Source organism: Eptesicus fuscus, chromosome 5 (genome assembly GCF_027574615.1).
Source record: "Eptesicus fuscus isolate TK198812 chromosome 5, DD_ASM_mEF_20220401, whole genome shotgun sequence".
In the NCBI taxonomy this organism is placed as follows: Eukaryota; Metazoa; Chordata; class Mammalia; order Chiroptera; family Vespertilionidae; genus Eptesicus; species Eptesicus fuscus.
The window spans coordinates 25,307,221-25,319,596 of NC_072477.1; the positions used below are offsets into that span (position 1 = coordinate 25,307,221).

At 53.1% G+C, this 12,376-nt stretch overlaps 1 protein-coding gene across 2 annotated transcripts in view; it reads left to right on the forward strand.

Moving 5' to 3' along the window:
• Positions 1–7,989, forward strand: part of MAP3K9 (mitogen-activated protein kinase kinase kinase 9) — a 69,992-nt gene extending 62,003 nt beyond the window's left edge. Inside the window, exons 9-12 of one of the 2 annotated variants that reach the window (XM_054715466.1) lie at positions 1,983–2,051; positions 3,508–3,620; positions 4,495–5,358; positions 7,505–7,989. In XM_054715466.1, the coding sequence (XP_054571441.1) occupies positions 1,983–2,051; positions 3,508–3,620; positions 4,495–5,358; positions 7,505–7,989 (1,531 nt within the window). The remainder of the gene's footprint in view (positions 1–1,982; positions 2,052–3,507; positions 3,621–4,494; positions 5,359–7,504) is intronic. The other variant, XM_008138889.3, reaches the window with a different exon arrangement.
• Positions 7,990–12,376: the final 4,387 nt, after the last annotated feature.

Sequence of the window (12,376 nt, forward strand, 5' to 3'; positions counted from 1 at the left end):
TAGATGCGCTTGTGTGTGCTCTGTGGGCTTGTGGCCTAAGACTCACATTCTCCTGATCCTTGTCCTTCAGAGGCCAGGCATTTGTAGTGTACTAGTGAAGAGCTTGGATGCTGACCCTGAGCTCCCTGGGTTCGAATCCTGGCTCCACCATGCCTAGCTGTGGAACCTTATGTTTTCTTATCTATAAAATGGGGATTATATCCATACCCGTCTCATGGAGTTGATGGAGGAATAAATAAGCTCATCTTTGTGAAGTGCCAGAGATTAGCTGGCTCATCGTAAGCAGGTGCAAAATTTGCTATGCTTCTCCCATGCTTTAATGCAATTCTGTTTCATACCTGAAGAACAAACATGATGGTTTATACTTCTTATTCTTGGTGTGAAAATCTAGAACCATGCTTTTTTACTTTTCCTAGAGTGAGTATAAGCAGCAACCTGCCTCACCCTTTCTAGTGGCTTTCGGAAGAGCTTCTAAGGTTGAATAGTAGACTTATAGGTGCCCTCAACCTATAATTGGCCTTCGGGTTCCTCCAAACACTAAGATTTTGCGTCCAAAATCTAGTTCGCTATGTCAGATCTGAGCTGAATGTGAAAATGCTTTGGTTCATAAAGGATTGACTATTTGAAGCCAGGCTTTGGAGATTGCTAGCTACCTTGGAATAGAAAATTTAAATACTTAAGCTGTGCGGACCCCCTGGGATGGCAAGTTGCTCGGCTGCACTAAGTTCACGGGAGCAGGAGCCCCTTGGTCTGTCCTCTGCGCCCTGGGCTGGAGAGAAGAAACTCAGTCACTCTGAATTCCCATGATATTTCCGACATTAGTGTGATTACAGATAGGACTTACCAGGTTGGCTAAGGATCCCAGTTGTTTCTGTGGTTTGGCTTCATTTAAAGATTTTTTTTTTCCTTGCTAATAGATTAAGTTTACTTAGCAGTATAAAATATTAACTTCGGAATTTTCTTCCTCCTTATATACATTTGCCCACAAAACTTTCTTTTTAAATATATTTTTTTTCCAATCCTCACTCGAGGATATGCCTTCATTGATTTTTGAGAGAGAGGAAAGGGGGGTAGGGAGTTACATTGATGTGGAGAAAAACATTGATCAGTTGCCTCTTGTACGTGCCCCAACCGGGGATCGAGCCTCCAACTAAGGTATGTGTCCTGACCAGGAATTGAACCTGCACCCTTTTTGGTGTGTGGAATGATGCTCTAACAAATTGAGCCACCTGGCTAGTTTTTTGTTTTGTTTTTAGAGGGGGAGGGGAGAGAAAGAGAAGCATCGATTTGTTTTTCTACTTTTTTATGCATTCAATGGCTGATTCTTATATATGCCCCGACTGGAGATTGAACCTGTAACTTTGGCGTATGGGGAGCATGATCTAACCAGATAAACTACCGGGCCAGGGCTACCCTCAAAACTTTTGAAGCAGTTCAAAATATGTGACTTCATTTTTCATGATTCTCAATTCCTATTTAAGAAATAAAATAGATTCTACCCAGTCTTGAATTAAAAAAAACAACCCTCTTTAATGTCAGCAATTTTTGAGAGCCTCTATATGACAGTATTTCTAAATTTGTTCCCTGTCAGCTAAAGAAAATGTATAGACATAAAGCTATATTGAATTTAGTAATGTTAAGTGAATTTGCATCTCTATATTTTAAAAATATAATAGTCCACATTTGTAGGGAACATATACACTTGTCTGTCGACAGCTTGGGTATCTGGAGTTCGCAGGCCCCGTGGAATGATGCTGTGGCTGCCCAGGGACCTTTGTCCCAGGGACTGGGCGGTCCTGATGTGTAGCAGCTCAAGCTGGGCCATCTTCTTAAGATCCTTCTATGGTGTGGGCTTTGCTGACCGGACAAGGGGAGGGTGGCTGGTGACGTAGCTCGAGTCCAGCCTTGAGGGGTCTCCTCTGGGAGAGGCTGAGCTGGATATACCTGCTCGGCCCTCTACTGATTCTCTGTGTTCATTGAAGATCCCCTCAGAGACGTGAGAAAGCTAACGGGTTAAGTACCCCATCAGAATCTCCACATTTCCACTTGGGGTGAGTCTAATCGTCACCCTTTCAAATGTATTGGCAATAATCCCCCTTCCATTTCCTTGTTGTCACAGTGCGCCTCATAGAATCCAGCCTCATTATTGCCAAGCTGTGCTGACCTTTTATTTATTTATTTATTTATTTATTTATTTATTTTTAAGCAGTACCATCGTGCACCTTGGGAAAATTCCTGTGTTGGTCTGACTTTACCTTGTTCTTCACTTCCCTGATCACTCCGGTTATTGGGGTTCTCCTGGTAGTACCCTTAGTTTTAGGGAGATCGTAGTATGCATACTTTGGTCTGCAGCACTGGCCCTGACTATGCTAACCTGGATTTCCTTGGACCCAGAGCTGGAGGCAGTGTTGTCCTAAGATTATCGGGCAGAAGTCCCAGGCTAGGGGTTCTAGCAGCTTGCTTATCTCTGGCGGTGTATTTTGGTTCACACCACTGGTGGCTAGAATGTATTCTGATTCATTGGTATTTGTGATAGCACTTGAAACAGATCTGAAGTCATGGAAAAAGTTGGTTCTTCTCTCTCCCTCAAGATAAGCTGGGAAGAGTGGGCTTTCATTGAATGGCTCTTTCTAGCCCCCAAATGAGAGCCATCTCAGGTTCTAATCCTGGTATCTCTTAGGCACCCATAGCATAGATTCCTGTCCTTCCTCTCATTGTCCTCAAGGGAAAGGCCAGTCTTCTGGGCCCCCGACTCCCCCCCACCCACCCACACACACACACCTGTAAGGGGGTTGGTGGGCTTCCCGTCTGTGTCTGGAGTTGCTGGCTTGCTAGTGTGAGCTGATTCCAGGGATGAAAGCGAGCTCCTGTCCTTTTGCTCTCCAGTCCCAGACAAACCGAGGGCCCGAATACAGCGTTACGTACTCCCCACATAGGTCTGTCCCAAAGTGCACTGGGTTGGAGCAGCTGTGTTGGTTGATTTTTGATTTTGGAAAGTGAATGGCTTTGAAAGTTGCCTGAGCATGCCATAAGCTTGGACGGAGAAATTGAGAAATGATGTGAGTGGAGCGACCTGGCCGTCTGTGCCTGCTCCTCTGCCCGGGGCTTGGCTGGCATGGCATTGCAGTGTTTCTGGTGTCACCAGGGTGTTGTATTCAGTGTCTGTGGATGGATGGCCTCTCCCTTAAGATGGGCTCAGGCAAGACCCTGGCCGGTGCTGGGCAGTCCTTATTCCCTCTGTCCTCTTCCCGGCCTGCCCATCAGATCCCTCCACAGCCCTTAGCAGCATGCGAAGGGGGCGGGTCATGCCACTGCTTTTCTCTCCCTGGAGCATGTGCGCTTTTGTTAATGAAGCCGGTGGGCTCAGGAAGGTTTGTTGCCTGTTCCCCAAGGCTCTGTAGGGCTCTGGTGTAACGAAGGGAGACACATTTCCACAGGCCCATGGAACTGAGGGTGGAGTAAGGGCAGGAACCAGTATTAACGGTTTCCTCCTTTCCCCTTCTTTAGCCTCAAGTCCCTGGTAGACGGCTACAAACAGTGGTCATCCAGTGCCCCCAACCTGGGGAAGGGCCCTCGGAGCAGCCCGGCGCTGCCAGGGTTCACCAGCCTTACGGAGATGGGTGAGCATTGCCCTCGTCTACACTCTCCCCTGTCCCCCCAGGGAATTCTTGCCAAGCTTCTAGGACTGGGTAGGGCCCTCAGTACTACTTCATGGGGTCGTCCTCTCTTTTACTCAAATCCTGGTCCCCCACCCGAGTCCCTCCTCGTTTGCCCTATTCCCATTTCATTGATTCTTCCCAAGTCACTCCTGCTGCCATGGAGCCTGCCCTTGGCCTTCTGTCCCAAGGGGCCAGTGAGAGTCTCCTTAGGGCCGTGCAGAAGGGTGAGGCCTTAAATCAGGCATTTCCCTTTTCTGGGTCTGTTTCCTCATATTTCGGTGTAGGATGTCCATAAAACAGGAGATGGTGGTAGAGGCTGCGCAGTCTTCCTCTTAAGGGAGCTCACTGAATGGGTAAGGCCTTCTCCAGGCTCTCTCTCAGGCAGTCATCCTCTTATTTATCTCTGTAGATTTCTAAGGTCATAGTAGGTCAGTCTGTAGGTTGGCCTTCACCCATGTAGGGGATTCTAATCCTTTGCAAGAGCCCAGTCTTCAGACAGATCTCTAGGCTGTCATTCTAGAAATCCAAGGTCCCTTGCAATTCCAAAGTGCAAAAAAAAATTAGGAATGTTTCTGTCTATCCATTGTTCTAGGAAACTCGCTGCTCTTCTTGTGTTGAGGGTCCCTAGGAAAGAAGTAGAAAATTAGCAAATCTGCTTCTGCAAGTAGGGAAACAAGCTTTGGAATGGAGAGTGACTTCTCGCTGGTCACAGTTGAGTGTGGTGGGGGAAAGCCCTGTTGGTTCAATGCCCAGTCCCCCATCTCGCCCATCTGACTATTTGACCTCTGCGTCCCTGACACTGAGCCAGGAGGCCTGGGTTGGGGAGAAGGACCAGCATCTTGCTGTTGCTGCTGCATTCCCATTTCCTATTTCCCGTCTACTCTCAACTTCACAGAGGATGAGGACAGCGAAGGCCCAGGGAGTGGGGAGAGTCGTCTACAGCATTCACCCAACCAGTCCTACCTCTGTATCCCATTCCCTCGTGGAGAGGATGGGGATGGCCCCCCCAGTGACGGAGCCCACGAGGAGCCCACCCCAGTCAACTCAGCCACCAGTACCCCTCAGCTGACGCCAACCAACAGCCTCAAGCGGGGCGGCACCCACCACCGCCGCTGTGAGGTGGCTCTGCTTGGCTGTGGGGCTGTTCTCGCAGCCACAGGCCTAGGGTTTGACCTGCTGGAAGCTGGCAAGTGCCAGCTGCCTCTCCCAGAGGAGCCTGAGCCACCAGCCCGGGAGGAGAAGAAGAGGCGCGAGGGACTGTTTCAGAGGGCCAGTCGTCCTCGACGGAGCACCAGCCCCCCATCCCGGAAGCTCTTCAAGAAGGAAGAGCCCATGCTGTTGCTAGGCGACCCCTCTGCCTCCCTAACACTGCTGTCTCTCTCCTCCATCTCCGAGTGCAACTCCACACGCTCCCTGCTGCGTTCGGACAGCGATGAGATCGTGGTGTATGAGATGCCTGTCAGCCCGGTGGAGGCCCCACCCCCGACCCCTTGCACCCACAACCCCTTGGTCAACATCCGAGTGGAGCGCTTCAAACGGGACCCTAACCAATCTCTGACTCCCACCCACGTCACCCTCACAGCCCCCACGCAGCCCAGTGGTCACCGGCGGACCCCTTCTGACGGGGCCCTCAAGCCAGCGGCTCTCCTGGCCAGCAGGAGCCCCTCCAGCAACGGGCTGAGCCCCAGCCCTGGAGCAGGTGAGTCCTGCCCCCTCCTCTCTTCTCTTTCCTGCCTTTGTGCCTCTCCCAGGAGTAGGGATGTTGGAGTGAACTCCATTCCTCCTCTGACTCAGCCAATCCAGATGGCTGATCTGTCCTGTGCCTCAGGGGGTCTTCCTCTGAGGAGCAGAAGAAGACAGGCAGGTTCTAGGAAGGACCAGAGCCGGGGCTTGGGCTCCTGTGGATGTTGGGGCCCTGGGCCTGGGAGAGCACAGGGCAGTGCTCTGGGCCTGGATGCAGAGGGCCAGTGTCAGGGTACAGAGGGCGGGAGTCTAGCTCTGCTTGTTCCCTGCGGAAGAGATTGCAGTTACCGGAAGGAACCTGCCCTGAACTAGGGTGTTTTTTGCCACGTAGCTGTGCTCTCGCCTCTCATTATAGCATGAGTACAGGCACACTCATAAGGCAAGCTTCACCGCTCACCCCTTACTCATGCCTGACTTTCCGGAAGTGGAGGTGTGTCCAGGTAAATTGCTGTGCTTGCGCATAGGCCTGCCTTCTCCATCTGACACCTGTGACACCTGGGCATGCCTGCGCCCTTCCCAGTCTTTCCCATCACTAGCCCTTCCTCCCTAGAAGACCTGGGTCTGACTGGAAGCCGCCTCTAATCCCGTAGGAGACACGATGCAGTACTTTTCAAGGGGATTTGCCTGTAAATGATCATTGTATTCAACCACTCAGCTGTCCCTCCCCTCTCTAGATTTTTTTGTTAAACATAAATATGTGACCTCTCCCTATATTACTCATCTTTTTTAGATTTCTGACACCTAGCTTTGTTCTCATCACGTGTTTATACAGACATTTCCTTAAGTCATGGGTCAGCAAACATTTTTGGTAAAGGGCCAGATGATCAATATTTTAGGCTTGGTGGGTCATACAGTTCCTGTTGTAACTGCTCACCTCCACTGCTGCAGTGGGAAAGCAGGCAGTTGGTGTGGTTCTGTTCCAATAAAACTTTATTTACAAACACAGGTGGCTGGCCTGTGAGTTGTAGTTTGCCAACATCTGCCTTAAGTCATTTTATTATAGATAATAGAGGCCCGGTGCACGAAATTTGTGCACGGGGAGGGAGGGGTCCCCGCAGCCCAGCCTGCACTCTCTCCAATCCGGGACCCCTCGGGGGATATCCGACTGCCAGTTTAGGCCCGATCCCAGGGATCAGGTCTAAACCGGCAGTCGGACATCCCTCTCACAGTCCTGGACCACTGGCTCCTAATCGCTCACCTGCCTGCCTGTCTGGTTGCCCCTAACTGCCCCCCCACCAGCCTGGTCGCCCCATGCAGCCTGCTGTTCAATCATTTGGTCGTCCCTCACTCACCACCCCTGCCGGCCTGGTCGCCCCTAACTGCCCCCCGCTGCCGGCCAGGTCACCCCCTACTGCCCCCTCCCTGCTGGCCTGGTCGCTCCTAACTGCCCTCCCCCACTGGCCTGGTCACCCCTTACTGCCCCCCCCGCTGGCCTGGTTGCCCACAACTGTCCCCCTCTGCTGGCCTGGTCGCCCCTAACTGCCCCCCCCCACACTGGCCTGGTCGCCCCCAACTGCACCCCCCCCGCCAGCCTGGTCGCCACTAACTGCCCCCCCCCCTGCTGGCCTGGTTGCCCCCCACTGCCCCCCTCTGCCGGCCTGGTCGCCCCCAACTGACCCCCCCTGCTGGCCTGGTTGCCCCCAACTGCCTCCCACCCCTGCTGGCCTGGTCACCCCATGCAGCCTGCTGTTTAGTCATTTGGTCGTCCCTCACTAACCCCCCTGCCAGCCTGGTTGGCCCACGCAGCCTGCTGTTCAGTCATTTGGTCATCCCTCACTAACCCCCCTGCCGGCCTGGTTGTAGGCATTCATCTTGTGAGGGCATGAGGGTTAATTTGCATATTACCTCTTTATTATATAGGCTAACCCCCATGTGTCCCATTATTGTTGTCAGATATAGTGGCCATGGCCTTCTAGTTCACTATTGTATTTTCCAGTACCTCCCAACACACTGCATGGCACATAGTAGGTGCTCATTAAGTACTTGTTGTTTGTGTGATCCCAAGTGAGTAGGGCCTTGGCAAGGTGGGGATGGAGCAGAGTGTACCTGGCCCAGAAACAAGGGACTCCATCTGATGCCTCTCCCTTTGTCTTTTTGACCAGGAATGTTGAAAACCCCCAGCCCCAGCCGAGACCCAGGTGAATTCCCCCGTCTCCCTGACCCCAATGTAGTTTTCCCCCCAACCCCAAGGCGCTGGAACACACAGCAGGACTCTACATTGGAGAGACCCAAGACCCTGGAGTTCCTGCCTCGGCCACGTCCTTCTGCCAACCGGCAGCGGCTGGACCCCTGGTGGTTTGTGTCCCCCAGCCACGCCCGTAGCGCCTCCCCGGCCAACAGCTCCAGCACCGAGACGCCCAGCAACCTGGACTCCTGCCTTGCTAGCAGCAGCAGCACTTTGGAGGAGCGGCCTGGGCTCCCAGCCCTGCTCCCCTTCCAGGCGGGGCCGCTGCCCCCCACCGAGCGGACGCTTTTGGACCTGGACGCAGAGGGCCAGAGTCAGGACAGCACTGTGCCCCTGTGTAGAGCTGAACTGAGCGCACACAGGCCTGCCCCTTATGAGATCCAGCAAGAGTTCTGGTCTTAGCCTGAAGAGGCTCCGGGGTGGGCACGGGGGACACAGGCGGAGATGGGGGAGCTGGCTGGCACAGCCCTTGCTCAGAGGTGGACCCCTGAGACCCAGGCCCGCTTCTTGCACTGATAATGCACTTTGAAGACGGAGGGGTGGAGGCAGAGCCACTTCAGAGGGGCTGTGGCCCTGCAGGGCCTTTACCCGTGTCCACTGGAGGGGCTGTGGCTGTCAGCTCTGGTTGTGGGGGAGTGGGGGGTGCGTGCATGTCCCCCACCCTCCACAGTCTTCCTCGCCTTTAGGGTGACCCTGCGGCGTCACTCAGCCAAATCTGTCTGCTGCTCCCTCTCCTCGGCCCCCTGGGTATGCCCAGAGCCTGTCCTGGGGGCCCTCTGTTAGCCCTGGGTTCAGCCTTCCCACGCATCAGTATTGGATGTTCTGTGATTGATTTTATTCCTCTTCCACATTCTTCCCCAACACCCAGGAACCAGAGTCTTGTTGGATGTGAGCTTTTCTGAGTCCTAAGCCCTTTCATGCCAGCTGGGGGACGATGGACCCAGCACTACCTCCCTGCACTTTCAGGTGTCCACCTATTGATTTGCGCCTGCCCGTGGTAGGGGAGCTGCCTCAGTGAGAACTGGGGGGGGGAGGGTGTTAGGGAAAATACAGTTCAGCTGCAGTAAAGAGGGTAACGGAGTCTGTCTGTCCTTGTCCCTTTGGGCACCCATCTCCTCCCTGGGGTCCACCTATGGTCAGGCCAGGTTCTGATACAAACATAAGCTCATCCCGTGATTCATTTCTTGGGATGCCAGAGACAAAGTTCCTCCATTTGTCCCTTTTGTTGTCTGATCTTTATGTGTCATTCCCTTCCCGCGAGCGTTCCTCCAGTCCCTGGAAGTAGTGGACTTTGGGTTCTGTATTTGGTTGGTAGATATCTCTGCATTGCACCAGAATAGCATATGGGGTTGGGGTGGAGGGTCCTCGACACTGGGGGTTGGAACTGGGCAAGGGTGTCCCTTCTCAGCCAGGCCACCACTCTGAAATGCCCGTGAAGTAAAACAGAGCCCTTGGTAGTACCTTCCGTGGCTGGATGTAGTGCGGCGGCGATGACTGTGAGGTGCTTAGTGAGCCACCCGTGTACAGTAACCTCCAAGCCCCAGGCACTGGACACTGGCCAAGGACCCTTGTCTCTGTGCACAGAGGGCCTCAATGCTGGACTCTGGAGCCAGGTAGGAAGGACAACAGTGGCCAACCCTGACTTTTCTGGAATTTGATTCCTAGACTTGAATGTTGAGCTTCTTCTGGAACTTTCTCTTGCGCGTCTTCACTACTCCACTCACTGTGAGGCCTCCTGCGTCCGTGGGAACAGTGGGGATAACAGCTTGATTGGGGGTAGAGTCCTTAGGTCCTGCTCCTCCCCCCTCAAGACTCTGTATGTTGCACCACCGCCTTTTATCCTGGAACGTTCCTCTGGGGATGCTGGTGGCCAGCCTGCAGGCTCCTTGCTCTTGCGGTTTGAATGTCAGAATGGGGAGAGCGGTGAAGCAGGTTCAAGGGATAAATACGCTCACTGCTCTCTCTGCACCTGTGACAGACACCCTGCCATGGGGATGGCAAAAGGGGTGACCTTGGCTTTCAAATCGTTCCTTATTTTATGAGTCCACTGGCACTTTGGTTCAAGGGCCCCACCTAGTCTTGGCTGGGGAGGCACTATTGGTTTTGTGGCCAGGGTTTGCTCTTGCATCTCATCCTCTCCTTGTCTTTGTTCAGTGAAGTCTACATGTAGGAGATTATTTTTGCCCGGATTCCCCACTCCTTAGCTAGGAGGGATAAACTGTGAGTCCTGTCAGCAGTTCCAGCCAGGACTCCTCTTCATTCCTGGTGGGGAGAGGGACACAGGTGGTCTGTTCTGTGTCCCTCCCTGGACTCTGCATAGCTTCAGTCTCAGCCACTAACACATCTCTAAGCCACTAAGTGGCTCTCTGGGGGATGTGGGGTGCAGCCTGCAGCGTGATACAAACCATGCTGACTCTGGATGGTGCTCTGTGGTGTGAGGCAGGGATGTTTCTGTCAATCATGTTCTACCTTTTGCCATGTTGTTAGGTAGTAGCCATCTTTCTTGGAAGTGTAACCGGCATAGCATAAACCGAATGACGGTCACTTGCCATTGAGTGGCAGTTGAACGCCGTTCTTACTCCTCCATCCAGGAGGGAGCCAGAAGGCTGGGTCTCTGCTGAGGGAAGAACTGTAACTGCCAGAGGCAGAAGCAAGGTTATTCTGAAAATGCTTCTGTGAGTTTCCATGATGATGAAGGAGTTACCGTCTCTCTCTGATGGGCCCCTTGGATAAGGATCCTATAGGGTAGCAGGTTTGAGGTACTTCCTGTCCACTCAGGTTCCCTGGCCTCTGTGGTCATGGTCAGGCTCAGGTCTTGAACCTGGGGACCAGGGGGCCTCCCTTTCCCCTTTTCCCTTTCCCCTTTCCCCTTTCCCCTTTCCTCTCTCCTCAGAGACTTCCCCTTACTCCTGGCCAGTGCTCCTACATGGAAGATGCTGATAGGAAACAGACCCTGTTCTCTGCTCCTTATCCTTAGATCCTTTGGCTCCTTCCCACTGATGCTGAACAGAGATTATCCTTCATTTACCCCCTTGGGCATCCAGGCCACTGCCGGGGCTGAGTAGATGTCCTGGATGTCCTCATACGTTATTTCTAAGAGACATTGGTGAATGCTCCTAACTTCCCATCCTTTAGTATCCTGAGGGTTTGGCAGTTATGATGATGACGATGATGGTGGTGCTATCTTATATTGGCATGACTCGGAATAATGCTAACCTTTCGTCCTGACCTAGTACAGAATTACATCACTTTCCTTCTACCTTTGATGTCCTTGCTGGTAGAGAAGGGGAAAGGCTTAAAGACAAAGGTTCAAGTGAAGAGGAATGGAAAAGCTGCTCGGTTGGATTTCTGAGTCGGGCACCAGGCTCTGAGACCTGAACAAGTTGGCTGTGTTCCTCACTCTGCTTCTGCCGTCTGACCTCGGGCTTGTCTCTTCACTCTCAGATTTCCTCCCTGAAAAGGCCGCCGTCGCCTGCTTCCCTCCCAAGGGCGTTGAGCACAAGTATCCGCAGGTCAGTGAGGACGGACTGCTGAGGTTGGCAGTGTGGTTCTCACCCTTTACTTCTAGGGACTCGCCTGCTGTCTCCTCCTCTGTCTTCTGGAAGAGGAGTGATTGGAAGCTGGCTTTGCGCGATTAATAGGGCCCAGGGTCAGGCCCGGGCTGTTCTCCTGCATTTATGTAGCACCTGATGTTCACAAGCCTCCTTCCAAATCCCCTCACTTAACGTGCCCATCGGATCACCCCCCCCCCCCCACTCGTGTCTCACAGAGGAGGAAGTGGCTGGGGCCAGCACCGGAATGACAGCATGGGGTCTCTGATTTCTTGGAGTCACTCCCAGAGTCTTACTTGTTTAGAGACTGGAATCAGGCCAAATCCTTGGAAGCATCTTCGGGACAGGGTCAGCTGGCCTGTGGGACATGTGTCACGGTATGGGCTTCCTCACACAGCCCTTTTCCCTCAGACCACGACTGCTCAGGGACGTGGTGGGACACCCAAGGGCAGCGAGGCCTGATTTTTTTTTTTTTAATTGATTTCAGAGAGGAAGGGAGAGAGAGAGAGAGAGAGAGAGAGAGAGAAACATCAGTGATGAGAGAGAAACATTGATCGGCTGCCTCCTGCACACACAGAGGATTGAGCTTAAAATCTGGGCATGTACCCCGACTGGGAATCTAACCATGACCTCCTGGTTCATAAGTCAATGCTCAACCACTGAGCTACGCCAGCCAGCTGGGCAAGGCCTGACTTCTTGTCAATACTCTTGCTCCACAGTCCACACATTGCCCCCCACCCCCACCCCCCCTACAAGGAGGGAGACGCCTCCTGAGCGTCCCTAACTCTTCAAGCTTGCTGTTAACAAAGCGCAGAGCAGTGGGTACTGAAGACGGGATGGCTGTGACTGTCACTTCTGGCAGGCCCCTCAGAGCGCAGAGCGGGCCCCTTTCCTCTCATTCAGCCTATGCCTTTGACTCAGGTGTGTAGCACCCTCAGGCAGGTCAGAAACACTCCATTGCCAATTTTAAAAAAAAATTATCTTTATTGCTGAAAATATTGCAGATGTCCCCTTTTTTTCCCATTGACTCCCTTCACCCTGGACCCGCCCCTGGTGCGCCCCTCTCCGTCCTCCCCCGCCCCCCGCCCCAGGCCGAGTCCGTGGGTTATACATCCATTGCCTCTTGAAGGATTGGGGGAAGAAGCAGGTGCTGAGTTTCGGGAGGGCCGGGCTTTTCCTGAGGCCTGTCAGAGACTGCACCCCTGGGTCAGAGGAGAGGACAGCCTGCGGCTCGTGGT